Source organism: Heloderma suspectum, chromosome 4, assembly GCF_057233095.1.
Source record: "Heloderma suspectum isolate Gila_16-S chromosome 4, 16-S_ref, whole genome shotgun sequence".
Taxonomy (NCBI): domain Eukaryota; kingdom Metazoa; phylum Chordata; class Lepidosauria; order Squamata; family Helodermatidae; genus Heloderma; species Heloderma suspectum.
This window is the reverse complement of record NC_139461.1, coordinates 27772270-27794903: the sequence shown is the minus strand read 5'-3', so window position 1 is coordinate 27794903 and position 22634 is coordinate 27772270. Positions and strand designations below refer to the sequence as shown.

The 22634-nt window shown below is 45.4% G+C and overlaps 1 protein-coding gene across 2 annotated transcripts in view; it reads right to left on the bottom strand.

The window, feature by feature from the left end:
- Positions 1 to 20666: 20666 nt before the first annotated feature.
- EXT1 (exostosin glycosyltransferase 1) overlaps positions 20667 to 22634 on the bottom strand; it is a 291828-nt gene continuing 289860 nt past the window's right edge. The window contains exon 12 of one of the 2 annotated variants that reach the window (XM_084848907.1): positions 20667 to 21270. In XM_084848907.1, coding sequence (XP_084705033.1) covers positions 21085 to 21270 — 186 coding nt within the window. In that variant the 3' untranslated portion in view covers positions 20667 to 21084. The remainder of the gene's footprint in view (positions 21271 to 22634) is intronic. The other variant, XM_084848908.1, reaches the window with a different exon arrangement.

Genomic DNA, 22634 nt, shown 5'->3' with positions numbered 1-22634 from the left:
CACACAAAGCTTGGAAAGCTGTGATAAGAAAAGAAAGTAAGCTGAGAGATATGAAGGTGATGGCTAAATTTGGGGTGGGGGACAGGTATAATCCAACACTGACTCTAGCTGGAGACTCTCTCCAATCATGAAAAGGACCGAAATTATTAGAGCCTAAAAAAAAATATATGTACATTCAAAAGTTTTCACAGATTTTTGTTGACATCTCTTGAGATGTCAAACGTTACAGAACATTAGAAAAGTTCTGCTGGATCAGGCTAAAGGTCTATCTAGTCCAGCATTCTGTTTCTTAGAGTGATTCCCTTTTTAAATTATTTCGTGGGGGCTGGTGTGCAGAATTTGACATCTACATTGGGAGCTTGGGACCTGTGTTGTCGTGTATTTGAATAGCAAGTTTCTAGGTCTCAGGGTGAAATTACGCATTACGCCTACTGTGTAGCATGCACCTATGATTTTGATTTTTGTTTATTAAATTGCAGATGCAGGCGTACATATGCAATTCTTAATGGTTTTTTTTGTTAAATGCCTCATAAAATAGATTCCTCTAAGAGTTGTACTGTTCAGTTTAAACCATAATAATAACGTAATACCAAAGTGGTCACAATAAAACCCAGCACAGCATAAAACTAATAGTATTCCCCCCACCCTAAAGCTCCTAGCTGTGCAGGAGGGGCAATTCCCACTCTGATGAGGGCTGAGGAGGTAAGAAGGAAGCTTCCTGGCTATGTCATATCAGATAAGGCGGTCAATGGCTACTAGCAATGATAGCTAGTAGCCCTGCAAAGTTAGAGGCAGTACGCCTGTGAACACCCGTTGCTGGAAAACACAAGGGTGTTTATTGGGTGGAGGTGTTGTTATTGCACTCATATCTTGTTGTGGGCTCCCCGTAGGCATACAATGTTAATCCTACTTAGAGCAGATTCATTGAAACGAATGGGGCTTAAATTAGACTAACACTGGATCCCATCTATTGGATACAACCCCGTGGGAACAGAATACTGGACACAACAGGCTTTCGGTCTGTTCCAGCACGGCTCTTCTAATGTTTTACCCTCACCATGTGGTACATTTAAGATAGGAATTGCACCACTCCCTGCACGTGTAATTTAATAAAACTTGAAGACGTCGTTACATGTAGTTGGCTCTCCAGGTTGAGGAAACACGATGTAAAAGCTACAGACAGCATCCGCAATAGTTTACTGTGCTCAGAGCAGGATCTAGAGACTAGATGTGGCCTTCTCGGTGGCCTTGGAATCACACATTTTCTGCGGAGCACGTTACATCACACAGTATCCCCCCACTAAAAATGAACACCCTTTCACAGTTTCCAATAATGCAAATAAAGCATGAACATTCTGTGAGTTTAGAATACATTTGCATGTAGGCAGGCCTTATACAGGCCAGTAGTTTTCATTTGGTAGCTTGTGATGCACAGCTGGATCAGGCCCTAACCTTATGTGGGTTGTCTCACCAGCACCAGCACCAGCACCATTTGTTCCTTTATTTTGCCATTTTAAAGCGAAGAAGTGAAGACATAGTGGTGGGGCGATAGGCTGAAGGAATATGATCATAAAGGAATGTTAAAGTGGGACAAATGCAGCAAAATATTAAAAGTGTGGGTAGACACACACTTTAGGAGTAAAAGGTATTTCTCAGATAAAGGAAATAAAAAATATTCCACCCACATGGCTATGGCCAAGACTGTGTCTCCACGACAACAGAAGGAGAAGGAAGGAGCAGCTTACCCACATTTTTCAAGGAGCCGGCTTTGCTCTGTGCAGGGCTCCACAAGCAAGTGTAGCGCAGTTGCTTCACAGATCCTACTTCTGGGTGGGGAGGGGGGTTGGAATGACATCATCTGACGGGCAGGGGCTGCTCAACCAATAAGAGAGGCTTCCCCCCCCCCTGCTTCTCATTTCCCTTGAAACTCCAGATGCCCCTGCATTTCAGGAGCAAGCCTCATTGAGCACAATGGGAGTTACTTCTGAGTAGACACACATATGCTTGTGCTGGGAAAGGAGGGGGGAGAACACAAAGATGGAAACCAGCCCCCATTTTAACCTGAGGCTGTGCAGGATCTCTGTAATGAAGGTGTGAAGTATTTACTTCCTAAGGCAATAAACCAGACAAAGGAGAATGAGAGCCTCAAGATCATGCTTTACAGCACTTAGAGAATGTGGGCTTTAAACTGTGTGATTTCAATTGAGGGGGATCTCTGTAAATTATGTGGACATTCAGGGGACAAGCCTCTTTGACCACAATGGGAGTTACTTCTGAGTAGACACTAATTGGTTTGTGCTGGGAAACACAGGGACAGGAAACACCCCTTGACCGGGATCTTGGTGAAAGGCACACCCCTGGGCAGGGCTAGCCTACCCGAGGTCAATGAGGGGGTTGGGGCACACAGCAAGTATACCGCTGAGAAACCGACTTGAGAAAAAGAATCAGGCTTTCAGCAGTCTCAGGGAATCCGTTTTTTCCCTGATAAGCTCCGGGGCGGCTGCTGGATGGCCATGATGCCATCTATCCCTAACGACCTCAACATGCAGCCAGCTCGGGGTAAATTGCTGGTGGAGACACCCCCCAAGAAATATTCCTATTTTAGGCAAGATGTTTGAGGAGGAGGTGGCGTCTCAGCTCCAGGTTTTCCTAGATCAGGTATGGGCAACTTGTATCTCTCCAAATCTTTGGGGCTATTATTCCCATCAGCCCTAGCCAGCAAAACCAATAGTGAGGGTTCATGGGAGCCGTAAGCCAAAACATCAGGAGGGCCACAAGTTGCTCTAGATGAAACTGATTATCTAGACCAGGATTGGGCAAATTTGGAGGGTCTAGGGGACAATTTTTGCCACCCAGACCCTACTGGGGACCGCACACGTACAAACACACTGCTGAAATTCCTGCATTGCTGAATTGCTACCAAATTTTGATTGTGCTGCAGCAAAAAACCAGGATTTCCCTTTTAAAATGAGGGGCGCGGTGAGCATGCACCTTGTTTTACAGGGAAATTGTGCTCCCTGAAGATCTGGAGGAGTATGATTTGTGGCATTTTGGATAGCAGTAGGGGCTACCACACAGGCCAGAGGGCCATACGCAGTCCATGGATTGTTACTGCCCACCCCTGGTCTAGATTCATCTCAATCTGGCTTCTGGCCTGGTCATGGGACTGCAACTGTCTTAGTTGCCTTGGTAGATTATCTTTGCCAAGAATTAGACAGAGGGAGTGAGTCCCTGTTCATTCTGCTGGACATCTCAAAAGCATTCAGTGCCACCAACCATGGTATCCTGCTGGATCATATCTCTGCTTTGTGATGACATTTGGCTTGTGGGGTTCATCATATTTCTATTTTGTCAGAGGAGGTTGTCCAGATTTGGGGGTACATTGTCATCAGTACTATATCTCCCTTTCATGATCTCCATGGCAACCATGGTGTTGGCTCAGTTTGTCATCAGCCCTAATACCCTTGATTTGGTCTTTCCCTTGAGTGGCGAAATGAGTGTTCTGAAAGGAGGGGATTGAAATAATAGCATTGTCATGATCAGACCATTTCCTGGTAAGGTTTGGATAGGGATGGAGGAGAACTCCACTGCAGATTCAGATCAAGAATCTTGATTCTCACGAATCCGACCTGCAAAGTCTGCAGCGAAGCAACCCCACTCACCTCTGGGTCCATCAGATTTCCCGTGGGGCGGCTCTCCTCCATTCTAAACAGCGCTGGGGCGAGAGCGTTGGGGTGCCACTGAGGCCCTTCCTCCCTGGACCAGCTGTCAAGGGCTTCCGTAACATCCAGAATGGGGAAGAAGGGTCCCACCGCAGCCAGCCCCCCGTGGAGGTGAGCCACCTGCGAAATCTGATGGATGCAGTAAGGCTTCAGGGAAAGCCACAGGGCCCCAAGCAGCCCAGATTTCCCCACTGTAGACCCCCTCCCCCTGTATTGGAAGTCACGGGGTTCGTACACCCCTAGGTTGGTCTTACGGTGTCTGTCTCTGCAGGGATAAGAGACTTATTCAAATGGTCCACCCCAGGGAGATGGATGTAATCCAGTGGATACCTGAATGCTCTTGGGGATTTCCCAGTGGAGTGAGCTGGTGATCCTGTTGAGGCCCTAGCCTCACTGTGGAACAGCGAGATGTGGCAGACAATCGACTTTATTACGCATTCTGCTCCTTCCTATACCAGAGAGCTTTGGATAATGAAATAAGCCAGGAGATGTGTAGACAGAAAACAGTGAAAGACCTGGTGTGAAGATGACTGAATATATGTTAGAGCCTATAATTGTGCCTACTGCATGGCAGTGCGGGCAGCAAAGAGAGCTTACTTTGCTGCCTCAACTGCATCCTCAAGTCACTGTTCAGGAGAGTTATTTCAAGTAGTAGAGGGGTAATTAACACAGTCCCCTGCAAATGGAGCCCTGACCTCTCGAGGACCCATTGCAAACTTTTTGCGAAGTGCTCTGAGGATGGAGCTTAGCACTGTGGCTACAACAGATCCCATTAAAGTGTCTGGTGCCTCCACCTGTCTAATTCTGCAGGAGCAGGATCAATTTCAGTTACTGTGGCTGGAGGAAGTGGGAAAGAAACACTCCTTCACACAACAGACAGGTTATTTAAGGAATTGGCTCCTGCCATATGCATTGTGGATTGTGACACTATCATCTTACATCGAGGTGGTGCTCATGCAGCCTTTGATTCCTTCCAAGTCTACAATTATGTATTGTTTCACCCCTCTGAATCTGGTGATTGTTCCCATAAATAAGGAAGTACTTACCCCAGGTCTGGCATATCTATTCTGTTCTGTTCCGTTCCGTTCCGTTTCGGTCTGTTCCATTCCATTCCATTCCATGCCATTCCATTCCATATCTATATTATCATTATCATTATCTCTATCTATATGATCTCTATCTCTGTCTATTTATACTATGTCATCTACCTATCTATATTAGGGGTGGTGGAGTAATTTCTTTGGTAATTTCACACTTTCGAACCATTGCATGAACCAAAACTCAGTTATCTTTCCAAATTCACACTTCTCTGAATGTTGTAATGGAACAAGACTGATTTTAAGATTGAAAAAAATTAGAAACTGAGAGAGTGAAATTGACAGATTTGTCCATCCCAAAGACACACACGCACGCTTGCACACACACACCACATTTAAGGAAAACATGATATACTTGGGGTGACCCCAAGTGTCTACATTTCCACAAAAGCATGCTGTGCTTCTCGTTAGGGCTAACACATTTGCCAACAAAAAGTGCCAGAGATTATTTCCTAGAAGCCCCAGGATCTACGTTACATTTGCCATCCTGTCTCCTGTGTTCAGCACAGTCTCCTACTATACGGTGTTGACTGTACGATACCTCACTTCAAGACTTGATAGCACCCTTCAAGGAGGACGCTTGGCATTAATTCCCTTCTCCCACTGAGGCTCGCTTGAAATGAATGGTTCCTTGAGGGCTTTGGCATGCTGAGTATGTTCTGCTGTTTCTTTTGGTTAGTTTGATTGAAACAGCATGAGTCCTTTTTTCAGACTGAACGTGGAATGGAGGAACGCTTCAGAGGAGGAGGTGCTTGGAAAACGGAGCGATACAGCAAAGAAAACAGCTAACCAGACAGAGAAATGTACTAGCATGATCTAAGACACCCCTCCCCCGGCAAAGGATTAAAAATATGAATTAGGAGTTGGAGTCTGCACATACTCAGAGTATAGGGTTTCAGGTTTCTGCAGGCCATGCCAGAAAGTACAGAAGAACCCAAAAAGGATCACACACTGAGAATTCACCAGGTATGAGCTATGAGTAAACAAAACCTACTAATATTCATAGCAGTCACAAACACATTCTCCCCCCTCCCCACCCTGCCCTGGAGACATACTCAGTCATCGCTCCTTCATGAACCTATAGTTCAGTTCAGGTCTCACATGGCTACAACTCTATTAAGCCTGACAATATGCTTCCTGGCATACTGTGATGAAAATGGGAAAGGCAGCATGACAGAGAATCATCTCTCTTTCCAGAGAAGCAAAAGCTGGATCGATCCCCACAGGCAGCAGAATGAAGTGGTAGAGTCCTGAGTGACAGAGTGGGCTGTACCACTACAGACTGCAGGTAAGGAATAGTATTTGTGAACACATTTCCAAGGTAAAAACAAGACAACATCTTCCCAGAAGTAGAAAACCATCACATCAGGGACAAATGATCTAGCCTAGCTGTTGCTGTTTGCTGTTTTATGTTTCTATTGTTTCAATCATTTGTTGTTGTTTTTTAATGTTGTTTACATTGCAATCCTATACATGTCTACTCAGACATAAGCTCTGACTTACTCCCAGGAAAGTATTATAGCCTTAATTATTTTGCTGCAGCTTGTTTGTTTCATTCATATATATATATATATATGCCTTTAATAGTGTCGTAGTTTAATTTTACTGATGGGTTTATGTATGTTGCTTTGGGCAGACATCTAGAAATGTCACACATAAACACATAAATAAATATCCATGTTTCTTAAGAGAGAGACTTTAAATATGGATGAAATGTCTCTCAGAAGGTACGGAGAAGAACCACAGCTCAGTGGCAGAGCACCTGCTTTTGCATGCAACATTTCCTAGCTTCAATTCTGGCACCTCCAAGTAGGGTTGGGAAACCATCCTGCCCGAAAGCCTGAAGAGTTGCTGCCAGACAGTTTAGACAATACTGAATTAGATTGTCCAATAGTCTGTGTGAAGGTTTGAGGCCTACAGAGGCAAAGGGGGAAAAAAGGCCAGGTTTAGAGGCCTGGAGTTTTCTGTTGGGAGGGGGTAACCCTGAGAGGAGGAGTTTCATTTCTCCGGATAAGTGTCAGTTTCATTTCTCCACTGGAGGGAGCAATCCTATGGCCGCTAGTCAGTGGCTAGATGGCCATAGGTTAGCCCACGCTCTGAGGTCGGTTCCCGGAAAACTGACCCCCCTCCATGTCCACGCTTCCTCCAAGGCAGCACGGAGGAGCCCTGTCCTCTGCGCTCAGAAGAGGAGTGCGGAGCAGCTGAAAAGGGGTGGGGCCGGGGGCGTTCTGGGGTGGGGAGAGCGGATTTGCCTGTATAACACATCCTGTGTGTCATACAGCAGCCTCCTCTCTCACTCCCCCCCCCAGCTAGACAGCTGAAAACAGCTGTCTAGCAGAAAAAGCAGAGCAGGAGAGGTGCGGAGGGAATGATTCCCCCCCTCCCCATGCTTCTCCTGCCTTGCTTTGGATAGGCGGTCGCCTCCAAGTTCGTATTGCGCCCTAAGTTTCATTTCTTCAGGCATGAAGCAGTACTTCCAGTTTTGAGGAAGGAGGGTATATAAGGAGGGCGAGAGAGCAAGTAAGAACAGACAGTCAGAGCCTGAAGTGAGAGCAGAGTCCGAAGAGTGAGCAGGAAGAAGCAGTCTAGAAAAGTCTAAGGACAGCCAGGGTAAAGGAACTTGCATTTTGCAAATTTTATTTTCTTTTAATGCCTTTTGTATCACTCAACTCATTGACTAAAAATACAACCTTTAGTTGTAAATTGCTTGTTTTAAATCTACTCAGTACACTGTTGGAGTTAAACCCTGTGTCTAGAGTGTCAGCCCCCCCCCCCCAGGCTAAACCCCACGTTACTGGGAAGGGGAAGTTTTAAAAAAGGAAGGTGGGACTCTTAAGGAGGCAAGAGATCTTTAAGGAGTTGCTCAGGGGGTCTAGGTCATAAGGGGAAGCCTGACAGTCTGACTCTGTGTAAGGTAGCTTGCTATGGTCGTAGGGATGTAATAAATAATAATAATGGTGTGGAGGAAGGTGTGAGCAGGATTTCAAAGGGCGGTGGACTTCAGTTTTCCCTGCATAGCTCATTATTTCAGCCCACAACTTAGAGAAGAAGTTATTATGCAAAATTAGCACATCTATGCAAATGTTTAAACGTATTCTTTTCTTTCTTTCTTTCTTTCTTTCTTTCTTTTTGATGCAGAACTTGGGTTACCCTGTGCTCTGAATTTGGAAGGCTTTACTGCAGAATCTGCCCTGCTCTGGGTATCTCTAACAGCTTCACTGTCTGCAGATCACAAAGGAGTGCAGCTGATGAGGAAATCATGTTGTTGTCTTGCGCTATGAGCTGCAGCATGTGGTGACCTTTTCAGCAAGCTATGCACAGAGGGGGAGAAAAAACACACACCAAACAAACATCTCATTTATATACAGTGAAAAATTAGCCAGCACGGTGTATCAGATGTACGGCTGGGTTTGTATGTGGGAGACACAGATTGAAACAATCCTGTTCAGCCACAACATAAAGCTAACTGGAACGACCTTGGGCGATTCCCTGTCTCTCAGCCTAATCGATCTCGGAGGTTTAACATGAGCCAGAGCTGAGCCATGGACAGTGTTGAATGTTGAGAACAGCCTTCCCCAATCTGGTGCCCTCCAGATGTGTGTTGGACTGCAACTCCCATCATTCCCAGCCACTCGCTTTGTATGCAAAATGCTCCAAGTTCAGTCCTTGGCATCTCCAGCCATTGCCAGGTACAGCAGATCACTCTTCCCCAGCTTGGTACCCTCTAGATGCGTCAGACTACAATTTTCATCATCCAACTGGGAGATGATAGGAGTGAAGTATGACACATCTGGATGATGCCAGCCTGGGGAAGAGTGATCTAGGAAAAGAGATGCTGGAACTCATTTCTGTCCAGAAATGCCATTTCCTCATCTAGATGGTTTTCCCAGATGTGCAGGAATTCTCTGTCATTATCCAGTGGTGAGCAACATCTGCTCAACAGTGGTGTTGCTGGTTTGTAATTACCCAGTTCAGAATACAAATTTGTCCGCTTTGTAAATACTCAGGTATGTTCTGAATGAAATATCATTCATCCAAGCTTGGAATGTAAAGTGAGATTCCGGATGTCTACGGAATGTGCTTAAAGGGTGCAATTCTTTTGTCACAACAGACATTTCTTTAAATCCATATCTAGCAGCAATGTCTTTTTTACATTTATATTCTAGAGTAGGTGCAGGAGGCCTGATCCAGATTGGGATCCTAGTGTGGGGGTAGAGGACCCTAACAGAGGGGTAGAGGAGCTTTACACCCCCTCCCATGAGTCTAATTTGGATCAGGACCTCTGCTAAGAATGTGCGAGCTCATCACAACTCTCTGAACATTTGCTCACAGCTCATCTCTCCTGGATTTGCACTTGCATTTGCGATCGCTGTTTGTTTCGCATGAACAGGAAAATTGTGCAAAATGAACAGCTGTCAAATGTGAAAGTTATGCAAACAGTTCCCAAACTTGTGCAAATTTCCAAATTGTGTATATTTTCCCAATAGACTAAAGCTTGGGTGATTTAAAAGGTGCACATTTTGAGAAAGTTGCACATTTTTCAAGTACACATTTTGTGAACATGAAGGCAGTTTGGGAATTTGCAAACACTTTCAGAAAAAAATATATTCCTGTTTGCGTTTGGGGTTGTGAATGGGGCATTTTCAAGTGATTTATGAACTGAAATGAAATTTTCCTGAGTCCCTACTCTGCACCTACTGTACAATACAAAAGCGGGAAAAAAACATTGTAAAGGACTGACTTTTGAGTGGTTCCATGCAGGATTATGCGGTAAGTCAGCTCAGATACTGCTAAGTACCCAGCCATACACATATACCTCAAAGAGTGAGCATGAAGGCCCCAGACAATCTTGACCAACACACACTCATCTCCAATGACACTTTTGTAATAACTGACCCAGTTCTGAATTTAGTTATGGGGAACTAATCACCCATCACTACTGCTCCAGAGTAACTTCTCAGGACTTCCTTCATTTTGTCTTAATTTACATAGCCTAGAATTGAGCCTTAGCACTGTAGGAGGGAAAAAATACTGAGGCTGAGCCCTCCACCCCATCCATAAAACAGCATCCCTCAACATGATGACCTCCAAATGTGTTGGACTACAAATCCCATGAAGCTGGCTGTGGACAATGAGAGTGGTAGTCCAACATCTCTGGAAGGTGCCAGGTTGGGGAAGGCTTCCATAGAACATGTACAGTAGGAAGAAGTGCCTCCAAGCACGTACAGAATGCATTTCCTTCACCACTAAGTATGGCTGAATAATCGGAGGAAAACGCACATATAAGACTTTGGGGGGGGGTGCATCAGAGGGTCTTGCTGGAATGCTGGCCCTGTTGTTTTTATAAATGGATCAACAGCAGCCAATGGAAAGAGCCTTGGCAGGTTGACTTATAAAGCTATTATAATCTGAATGAGATGAGCTTGTAAGGATGTTTGGAAGTGGAGGATGTTTCCTCAAGTGCAAGAGGAGGCTACCTCAGGTCTGATGGTGACAGTGCAAAATACACCGAGCAGGAGGCAAAACACAAAGACACCACTTTTTCACCAGGGGTGATGCTCTTTGTAGAAGCATGATTATAGCTGGCAATTTTCTGGCTTAAAGACAAGATGGTCGCAAGACACAACAGATACAAATTATGCAAATTTCAGCCACAATTTGCCCAAATTACTGCCACAATTTGGGTAATTGGCACAAATTGCAGCTGAAAGTTGCACAAATTGCTTTGCACGTTTGAAAAACAAAACAAAACAGAAATCTGTGAGTTGGCCTGACTTGATGCAGAGTGATGCAGCTTGTGGGAAAGCAAGCTGATGTCCGAGGGGCTGAGCTGACTAAACCTTGACAAACTTTACCCCCAGGACAGATTCATCCAACATCAGTAGATGTCGACTCCATGTCGCCATCTATGGAGTTTGCCAACCCAAAATATCAAACAATGTTTTGCACTGACTGCTGCCATTATTGCATCTCAGTTCACAAACCATTGGCAAACCATGACTATGGTCAGTTTAAAGAAATGGTTCTTGTGTATATTGTCACTTTAAGGCACAATCCTATGCATATTTAGACAGAAAAAGGTCCTGCAGCTCCCAGCATTCCCCAGCCAGTATGGCTGGCTGTGGAATGCTGTCAGTTGCGGGACATTTTTCTCCCCAAACATGCCTAGGATTGCACCCTTTATAATTCTTTTCAAGCTTTATTTGTGAAACCTGCCTTGGGGAGCGAGAAGGAATCCAAATACTGAAAGCTGAGCTAGAAATGCTTTTGTTGAACAACTATAAATAAATAAAAGTGTTTTGTTTAACACAATCTGTACTGGGTGACTCCTAGGGTTGGATCCGGATTTAAGCTGGATCAACTATGTTTGTGAAACTGGACTTCCCTGCCCCCTCCTTTCCAAGGCAGCCCTTCCAGCCTCCTGAAACGGCTACACAGAGAATCAGGAGCCCCTGCTGAATGGGGTGAGCTGTGGTGTGGGAGAGAGGAGGGTCTCTCAGAATTGGGTGGAAGGACCATCCATGAGGGGAGCCCTTCCTGTCATGGAAGACAGATCCTGGATCCAACACCCAAGCACTTACACTGAATGGTGCCAATTTTCACCTCAGATCTTTATGGATCAGCCTTCCCCAACCTGGTGCCCTCTATATGTATTGGACTCCTCTGCCTAGCATCCCTGGCCAGCAAGGCTGCTCTACAAAAACAAAACAAAACAAAAGAGGGGAGACAAGGCAATAGTGAAAAAAAAGTTAGACAAGGCTCTGAGTACCTTCAGGGCTTTTCTACACAGGGCACTTATCATGCACTACTCATATTATTCCTACTCACAGGTTCTTTAGACTATGACAGGACCCTCCAGTTTTGTTTCAGTATCTAAAGAGCACTTTTGGCGATTTTTTTAGATCAGGGAAAATGTGATATTTAATTGTGAAAGCAAACAAAACTGCTTTTTGCACTTGTGTAGTTGACCTATTCCAGTATACCACAGTGCCACCTAGAGGTTAAGTAGTAAAAAGCAGGAAAGGAAATACTCTTCCTGTAATGCTCAGATCTTAATTCTGTGACAAAACCAAAAGTAGATGCAGTGGAGTAACATCCTCATGTAGAAATGCTCTGTTTGTGCAGTTTCACAATGGCTGGAGAAAAGATTGCATTTTGAGAACAAGAAAGGGATAATAAAACCAAACTCAAGATACTGGGCACTCTTTGGTATAAGAGGATTATAGCTTCTGAAGTTATTTGCTGTACAATCTAACCCATCCTACTTTGCTTCTGGTCATTACCATCAATAGGAAAACTTTACGGCTCCTCTCATGTGAAGATCTAGTGTCCCCTCCTGATCCTAGGGCCTTGCACAGACTTAGTGGCTTCTGCACCTTGGATAGCTCCTTTAGAGTTCTGACTGGTTCTGACTGAAACCCAGAGAGGATTCAGTGCTCCACTGACACTGGAACCACCAGCCTCCACTGATCTGATCTATCTGAAAATGTATTTGAGTAGCACTGCTGCTGCCATTCAGTGTTTTTAAAAATGATGTTCAAATTGACCTTTGCATTTCTGCCACCTATAATTCAAATTTGTAACATCCATTGGGTAGAATGAATCGTCTTCCATTCAAAATTGGCTCTCTTCCACTTGCTATTCCACACTAATAACATACACAAGCAGCACATCCTGGGCCATAAGGAATTCTTAGCATCACTTATGATAATACCCTTTGCGGCAAATATGCACATGGCAGACCTATTTGTTTTTAATTTATGATCACATTACAAAGCCAATTTATTCCAGGCAATTTAATATAGTTCACTGACCCATCTCAATAACAACCTGGTTAAAAGGTTGTTACCGGGAAGGGACAGCTGCTTCACCTTTTACTTCATTCTGGGATACGCTGAACTCGACGGACCACTTAATAAGAAATATTTTTGTACTTGGATATGGTACCAGAGTACAAAATGTCCGTGTGAAAAATCAGAGGCATTCAGTCAAAAGAGGAACCGATTAACACCACATCTGCTGTTTGCGTCGAACAGACCTGACACAGGGATCATGTCCCTTGCGCTGCAGGGGCCTCCTTCTACCCCTGTGCAGGCATTCAAGCCCTCACACAATTAGAATCCCTTGAGGGGAGAAAGTGCTGGAGCCCGGGGGGCTGTGGCTAGTACCCACCCTTTTAATTTCCCCACAATGCCTCTGGGGCATCAACATAGCATCAATCAGTCCAGTGTGATGCCATGTCAGGGTCAGATGCATTGTGGGGGAATTAAAATGTGGGCAGCAGCGCTTGCTGGCTAGACTGGCTTGTTGTTGTTCTCGCTGCTGCTGCTGCTGCAACATCTGCCAGCCACCAACAAAGTCGGGAGGGGAGGGTGTTGCCGCCAAGGGGCCCATTTGGGGGGCTTTGAGGGCCCCAACAAGACTGGTCTTGGCCCTGGCTCCAGGATGGCCATATGGCCTATTTTATAGAGGATGGTCCTCTGCTTGAAGGCCTCCTCTGTTTGAAGGGCTGTCCAGTTCAAGTTTGGTTTAGGGCACAATCCTATGGGGATAGGCGGCCGCCTCTGAACTCAGAGGCGACTGCCTATCCAATGCAGGGCAGAAGCACAGAGGGGATTGTTCCCGCTGCATTTCTCCTGCCCTGCTCTTGTGGCTACACAGCCGATTTTGGCTGTCTAGTTGTGGGACGGTGGAGCTGGGGAGGAGGCTGCCGGACGACGCATAGGATGTGTCGTATCAGCATTTCCACCCTCCCCACCCAGAACACCCCCTGGAACGCCCTGCTTTGGTCGCTCTGCGCTCCTCTTCTGCACACGGAGACTGGGGCAGTTCTGTGCTGCCTGTGAGACGGCGTGGAAGGGAGGGAAGGCCAGTCCTCCGGGAACCAACCTTGGAGCACGGGCTCTGAGGTCAGTTCCCGGAAACCCACCTATCCTATGGCTGTCTAGCTGCCGACTAGCAGCCATAACAGGATTGCGCCCTTAAAGATAAGAAACCATATGAAACAAGAGCAGCAGCCTTGAAATTGCCCATGCAGCTTATTCTGGACAGCAGACTGAGCAGGCATACAGGTGACCTCACCACACGCTTCCCCATTATGCTGAAAGGCATTGCGTTGCTACCTAAATTGCCATCCTTATTTCTAGATGTGCACCTAGGTGTGCGAGGTAGCCCATGCACATTTTCTGCAAACCTCCGCCCTCTTTTGTCCCCTCTCTCTCTTTTTGGATGATGCAAATGTGGCCACCCTACCTGGCTCCATGGCAGATGTTCAGGGGCTCCTCAAACTGAAAAGGTAGAACTTTGCCAAACGCGGCCTCCAGTCATCTGGTTCTTCTCCACCGTTGGCTCTGGGCGCCTGCCTGCCTGGGTAGGGGGTGCTGCCGCTCTCTGACCAGGTTAGCGCTCATAGAAATCCAGAATGTCCTCAACAGCAGTTGGTGCTCATGTGTTTCTCTGTTCAGGTTCCAGACTGTGGGGGACGGAGCCGGGGGGGGGGAGTATCGAGTATGGATTTATTTTAACTTTCTCTTTTTGTTTTTTTTAACTCAGTGTTCTATTATCTTAATTGCGTGTATAAAAATAAACAGAACAGCTGTTAATTAATTAATTACAGAAGTGTGGCAAGGAGCTGAAATGAAGCCAGATACAATACAGAGTATGGCATAGCAATTAATTATAAATGAGAGCGGGGAAAGAGAGCAAGGGAAGAGGCAGGATGAGTGAATGATTTACTTATTTATTATCTTTACATCCTGCCTTTTTTCCTCCTTAAGGAACCCAAGGTGGCGTACATAATCCTCCCCTTCTCCATTTTATCCTCACAACAACAACCCTGTGATGTGGGTTGGGCTGAGAGTCTGTGACTGGCCCAAAGTCACCCAGTGAGCTTCTGTGGCCGAGTGGGGACTAGAAGCCGGATCTCCCGACTCCCAGTCCAATGCTCTAGCCACTACACCACACTGGCTCTCTGGATGTACCAAGAGGCTGCTCAAAAACCCACACTCCTCCTAGATCCATAATCCCCACCCTTTGAACACATGCCTTGCAGTGAGTCAGGCCATTGGCCCAGTGGTCCAGTATGGGCTGCTCTGACTGGCCTAGGCCATGTGTGGGCAACCTACTGTAGACTGTGCTCCATTAGCCTGTCAAACAGCATGATTGTGGGGGGGGGGCAAGGGGGAACACTGGCCCTGGTCCCTCACACCACCCCAAGCCCCGCCCACTGCCCACTGCCTGCTCCAGCCCTGCCCACTTGCATGCAGTCCCCAACTGCCCACCCATGTGGGCCTGGGTGGCAAAAAGGGTGCTCTCCCCTGCCTTGGGTCTTGCCTTGCCCTGCTACCGGGGGGGCTGGTGGCTCCAATGTCATGGGGCAGTGGATCCTCACTGGGTTTCAGCCAGAACTCTGAAGGAGCTATCCAAGGGGCTGAAGTGAGGGTTCAGCCCCTTGGATAGCTCCTTCTGACTGAAACCCAGAGCGGATTCCCTGCTCACTGACATCGGAGCCCCCAACCTCCACTGCCTGCTACCCATGAGCCTTTTAAATGAAGATGCTAGAGACTGAACGAGAAACCATCTAATGCCGCTTTCCTTGACCTTGTGCCCTCCAGATGTGTTGGACCACAACTCCCTTAATCCCACAGCCAGCTATGCACCAGGTTGGGAAAGGGTGATCTAATGTGTAACGTGTATCCTATTGCTGAGCTGTAGCTACTCCCTCAAATTGGAGCAAGGTGCCCTGGCTTATACCATCATAAGGAGGCTGGCCGCCATTCTCTTCCTTCCTTCCTGATGAAAGATGCGATCCTGGCTTCCCAATGCCTCGGGTTGCCAGCTCCCAACTGGAGAGGTGTCCCTCTCTTTTTAAAACTGGCACAGCTGGGAGATGGTCAGGGTGCCGCTTCTTCCGCAACAGCAGTAGCCAAAGCCACAGAGTCACACGGTCATTCAAGGGCCAGGAGCAATGCTTAGATCAGGCTGTTGGCGCTGTTTCGTGTCAGAAGAAAAGGTGAAAGAATGTCCCCTATAGCCAGCTGGGGGATTATGGGAGTTGTAGTCTAACTAGGGATGAATTAAGTTTGTTTTTGATCAGGGTTTCCACAGTTTGCAGCTTCTGGACCAAACATAGACTCAGATACAATCTGTGGTCAAAGTCTGTACATTTCCAAGCTCGCAGTGCAATTTGCGGACCCCCCAAAATGTGTTCAACAGCATGTTTACAATTTGAGAAATGAGCATAAAAACACATGCTTTTGAAAAATGCACACACATACATTTTAATCAAGGGGAGAAGAATGGGTGTATGTCAAAGATGTGCACAACTGATGTGTACATTTGGAAACAAAACACAGGTAAGGACCGATTTTCATGAGACAAGAAAAAAACAAAGCTTGCAATCTGATACAGACTCAAGTTGGAATGAGCTTTCAGATGGCATTCAGAGAACTTCAGTGAGCTCACGTTTGATTCGCATATCCCTAAGTCCCGCACATCCAGAGGGCATCAGTTTGGGGAATGCCGCACTATACCGAAAGGGAATTTTATTCACCATCGAAGCTGCACAGCTCTGTAATGCACACAAGGGCTACACTGAATGAAAAACGAGGCATTTTTGGCACTAAGCTCTTTGCAAGGCCTCTAAATACAATCTGCACACAACCTCCACATAAATAGCTCAATCCCCCCAAATTCCCCATTGCTGTCAGCATCTTTCACTTTAATGGGGACATGCCGGCTGGGGGCCTTAGAACGAGGATATTTGCTTGGGAGCAAATTCCGGCAAATGGGGCAACCTTTCCAAGGCTGTCTGTGAGACACATGCCTGCTTAGGCAGTCGGGTGTGTCTTGGAAACGCGTTACAAAGGAGAAAATGCCCTATACCTTCCTGAAATCATCCTGGAGTTAAGCTGTTTATTGTTCCTTGTTTAATTAGCTATCTGTAAACAGCAAGAATCTTGAAGGGTATTCAGATTTAGGGAGCCAAATTCATTCTTTAAGTCGCTCACAGGAGGAGGTAAAACCCAGGCTAATTTAAGTATCAAAGATAAACAGCTCCTATTATTTTGGTCATAGTTTTCTCCTGAGCTCTTATATACAGATGTAGTCATGACTAACTTAAGTCCCATTGATTCCAAGTACGACTAAATCTTGATCTCATCCCCTCCCCCCCCACACATACACATACACACACACACATATACACACACACACACATATACACACACACCATTGCTAAGGTCTTTAGGACACAATTGCACCTTACACATTTGAGTTCTCTTATCTCCCGGTATGAGTCTCAGCATGCTTACTCAAAAGTAAGCCCCACGAAGTTCAATGGTGGCATACATCCACATAAATTGCAACTGTGCTGAGCAATATCTGATGCATGTTTACTCTGAAGTAAATCCTACTGTGTTTAATGGGGCTTACTCCCAGGCAAATGGGCACCCTGTGTGTGAAACCTAAAGACCATGAGGGCTGCTACCTTGCCTGTTGATCTGCAGAACTCAACTTACTGTGTTAATAACATAAATGAAGGTTATTGGGATGCATTCACATTTGAAGGAGGATCCCCTTGGTTGATACCGCGTGCTTGTCCATTTTTGCTGAATGCTTAGGCATGTAACGGTGCCAAATGCTAAAATGTTAAAAACAACAACAAACAAACTATCCCAGATGCCACCTTCCTGCCTCAAACTCAAGGAAGGTTTTTGGCTAAGGGAAAGGTTCAGGGAGCATACTGCTATTTCAAGATGTGAACAAATCCATAATAAATACTTCCTTTAAAATTTGTTTCCACTCAATACAAGAGGAGAATGATAGCCACTTTGGTGCTTTTGCAAAACAAGAGAAAGGAAACAACATATTGTAAATCTACTGGGCAGTATCCAACACTGCCTCTCCACTTATGCATTAGCGTAAGCCAAAAGTGCAATGCCAAAAGTGCATGTGGGCACCATGGGCTTTCCTGGGAAACCCATTGGCATTGAACTAGAGGTAGCTCTCATGAGCACTACGTCAATGGTGTAAGCGAAGAGGCAGTATTGGATACTGCATGCCCGTTTTGCTACTTGTGGTTTATAGTAGGAAAGAAATGGAAGAGCATTTAAAAAGAATTCAGTGTCTACACTCACCCTAAGGATAAAGGCGTGGTAGCCCTATTATGTAAACAGCATGTCATATCACTTGCTGTGATGCATGTGAAAATCTGAGGTTGTATGGCTAGCTTCTTCTCATCAGAATGTAGGTGGTTATTTAAAACCAAGGTAATGGAATCGCAGAGGGAACGTAGACCAGACTCGGAAAGGTGCAAACCAGTCTAAAGGAACACCAGCATGGGAATGACCAGAGTCAAGAAAGCTATAAAGGCAAGATGACCTATAAAAAGTGAGAATCTTGTCTAAATGGAGAGTATGTAACGGAAGAGACACTCTGACAAAACAGATGCAAGCTGACAATAAAGCAAGCAACAGAAAAGTAACACATACTTTTTAAAGCAACAAATTGCTGAAAAACATTACGACAAAAAAAAACAAAACACATTTCTTTAAATACAACAGAAGCAGGAAACCAGCCAGGGAAAGAAACAGATGATTAGATGGCAAAGGTGCAAAAGGATTAAAGGAGTATAGGGAGAATTTGAATGAATTACTTGCAATGCATCTTTCTTCACTATGGAAGATGTTGGACACAGATATCCAGTAGCCTGGTAATGAGAAATTATGGTTTATTGTTATGTGCGCAAGCCTTCGGCTGATGTGCTTTCCCCTTCCCTCTGGGATGCTGTGAAGAGGACACTGGACATTTTCGCTTCCGTTTTCAATTAACCACAGTTTAAAATTATCTGAACCCTAAACTGTGAGTTAATAAACCACAGTTAAGATTAACACAAGCCACCTTCATAAACCAAGGTTTGACTAGCCACAGTTTGACCAGGTTTGGACATAACCATAAGCTGCGGTTAGTGAAAAACAGATGTGAAAACATCCAATCTCCTCCTAGCAGCTATGTGTGTATAACATTTCTTGAGAAGGAGCTGGAGGCTTTGACTTTCAATGATTCTGTCCACTCTGACATGATATTTGTCAAAGTGTGTGGAAAAAGCAGCTAGTAGATGAATTCTCTGATATGACTGGGTCTCTGTGCCTGAGAGGTGTCTGTTTGGTGTTAGTGATGTATTAGTGAAGTTAGTGAAGTCCTGGAAGGACTTGGGGAGTAGTTTGGGAAAGTCTCATGCTTCTGTTCTACCTCCTGGGCCTCCTCTGCTAAGAGTACATCTTCTGAAGAGGAAGCTGTAGAATAAAAACCCTGAATCAGCTGGAGATGGTGGATCAAGTTCTCTGCCCTAATAGGTTTACTTTGAAATGGAACCTCTGAGGGCCTAGCTAGTTATTGGACCCTCTTTTGAGACAAGGAATATTGACGACTTCCTCTTTTCTCCATTGTCTTTCATGGTGTTGTTCCAAGGGGGCGACGCAAGACCTTGAGAGCTGTGCCTGTGGGGGGTCTGGGTCTGCATACTCCTTACCTGCCATACGCAGACAGGTAAATTGTTCTTGTTTGTAGGCTGTTAAAGCAGAATTTGTTTTGGAGCCTGGCTTTTATGCATTTGAGGTCAGTGGAGGCTGGTGGCTCCAATGTCAGTGGGGTGGTGAATCCGCTCCGTGTTTCAGTCAGAACCAATCAGAACTCTAAAGGAGCTGTCCAGGGTGCTTTCATCAGGGAGAGGGGGAGATGGGGGCAAGGTGTTCTCACCCATGAGAACGTGGCCCCTTTCCCTCCCTGCTTAGCTGCAGCTGTTGTCATGGACTGCGTGTCACAAAACATGCTAACCACTGAGTGTGGGTTGCTGTTGAACCGTGGGTTGTTTATTGAACCATGGGTTAGCGTGTTGTCCAAACCCAAGGCATTTTCTGCAGGATGGCTTGTTAACCACCCTGAAAAACCCAGCAACAAACCATGGGTTCTCAAGATGGCATGTTTGAGGAAAATAAGCCACACTGCATGGTTAACAAGCCACCCTGCAGAAAATGGCCTGGGTTCAGACAACACTCTAACCCATGTTTCAACAAGCAATGGTTCAACAACAGCCCACACTCAACCACTGAGTGTGGGTTAGCGTGTTGTGTGAACCCAGCCATTGTGTGGCTTGTTCTGCAATGAGGAGGCTTCAAGTCCAGTTGCTGCTATTTGCCTGCTCCAATGAGAGTCCAGTTTGGGACTGCCTTCTTTATAAAATTCCTTATGAAAATAGAAATGCGTTTATGAACAAAGAATGAATAAAATGCTGCCCTCTGTGGCCGTGGAATGGAGGACAGAAAAAAAGGATCTCTCCGAGGCCCCCTCTGGCTCAGGAGGATGCACTGCAGCATTCATGGAGAGAATAGGATTGGAGCCACTCGTCTCCACTAGAATCCTCTGTGGTGCACAGCAGAAGGGGCCAAATCCACCGAGGGAGTGGTACCCACTTCACTTCTGCCATATTCCTTGGCAGGTGATTGGAGACAAGTGAGAGTTCCCCCTCAATTCCCTTCTCCCCTCTCCTCCTCAAATTTGCCAGCCCAGTTCAGTTTGAACAAAATAAAACTTTTAGTAAGCTAGAAGACAGGTAGGCTGCACATGTTTGGTTCAGCAAGAACAGCGGTTGGGCGGGGCAAATTTATATCCTGGGGCATGTGCAGACCCACTCCATATTCTGGCATTCCAGTGCATGTCTTTGAATTCTTAAATGTGTTTGCATGTCTCTATTTTGGTTCTGTTTCCATTAAAAGAAATATGTTTTTCTTTTACCCACAGAAATAAAAATAACCACCCCCCCACACATGCCAAATTTAGATGATTTTTTATAAGATTTTATGAGAACATTAAAAAAAAAGGCCTGTCACCTTTGAAATAGTCACAACAATCAACACAATTCTGATTAAAGAAAGAACTCTGTTTTTAATAGGGTTTTTTGATCATTAAAAAAGTTTAAACCTGCATAGCAATCATTTCAAAAAATAATTATTTAATGTTCCATAATGAAACTGTACACAACCTAGTCTTGAGCGACCTGCAGCCCGTGAGGTGGTTTTGAAGCAGTCCAGCGCAATGAGTTTCCCTTTGGAGTCAGCATTAGTTGGCTTTGCCATTGGCATGTTGTGAGTTTTGTTTGTTTGCTTGTTCGTGGTACAGACTGGCTCCAAGAGTCAGTGGGTTTGCGCCAGGCTACGTGAGCAGTCCGGGTCCCACTCTCCCCCGCCCCCTTCCCTCAGCAGGGCTCCTCAAAGTCGTTCAATGTCTCGATATTTCTTCCTCAAGATGGAGACTTGATCTTTAAAGAGCACGGGATCAAGCCGCATCTGAGAATGGATTAGCGGCATATAGCCAAACCAGCTGGCGAAAGTGTTCATGCAGCTCTGCCTCTGAGCGAAGTGGTCTGGGTCAGCCCACCGAGAAGCCCTGGAAGTCTGTGTGAGAAAAACAAAACAAACAATGAGTCAGGCCTGCAAAGTTCCATAAGCTAGTCAGTTAGTCTAAACTACGATTTAGAGTTATGCGTGAATCTGGCTACTAAAAACTCCACTGATACACGTTTACCTAAAGGGACCACAAAGGGGCATTTCAGCCCAGCAAGTCTCAGCCATCTTAAAAGTGAATGCCTTTTAACCTCCGGATTGGATCACTTCAACGTGTTGTATGTGGGGCTGCCCTTGAAGGTAACTTGGAAGCTTCGGCTAGTGCAAAATATGACGGCCAGGATTGTAAATGGGAAAGTCACATTACTTTGATTCTAAAAGAGTGGCACTGGCTATTTGCTTCAGAGGCCAATTCAAGGTGCTGGTGCTTGTCCTTAAAGCCCTAAATGGCTTGAGACCCATTTAACTGAAGGAGTGCCTCTCCCTGTATCAGCCTTAAGATCTTCAGGGGAGGCTTTTCTTCAAGTACCCATGGTACATTATGTGAGAACAAGGGAGAGAGCCTTTTCTCTTGGGGCACCCTAATTGTGGAACACCCCCACATGGAGATGTGACTGGCACCAACTTTATATTCTTTTTGTTTGCTCAGGCATTTGAAATTAATTTGTGAAGATGGGTATTGTTGCTGCCTGATTTAGGTATCTTCTGCCTTCTTTGTTGTAGTTTTATTAACATTTCCAATTTTTTAAAAAATGTATTTTGTAAATTGCCATGGTCCCATAAGATGAAGGGCAGCATATAAATATTTTAAATCAATCAATCAAATTTTAAAACTACACAAGAAAGTTATTACAGTTTAATTCAACAGCTCCCAGACAAAAGCCAAATCAGGGTGCATTTCCAGTTTTTAAGAGTCAGTGACACTTCATCTGTGGGCAGCACCCTTAACATTTAGCAAAGCCAGAAAAGTAAAGGGTGCTCGCCAAGAAGACACCACACTTTGCGTCCCTACCATCAGCACAAGCCTCCCAATCATTTTGGGGTGGCAGAGAGACAATTCTGAAGCTGTCTTCTCATGTTCTTATGGGAAGGGACTTGAAATAATCATTTCGAAAATAGAAAGACACATCTGTTGCAGCACAGTTTGAGAACATTCCTCCGCTCTGTTTATGACAGTGGCAGGTTATTTTTGAACAACGCAACTATTCTGAGTTGACTAAATCCATACATGTGTGTGGCTTTTACAAAACAAAATAGAGCTAGGGCTTTATTTTTGACCTGCAAACTCCCACCTGTGGCAGTAAAGAATGGCCACCACTTGGCCAGGTACAGAAGCCTTTGTCAACTGGAAAAGAAGTGGTTCATTTAGACTCTTGCTGTGTCTCAAAGGGCTAAGATAGGAATGCGGGAGCCAT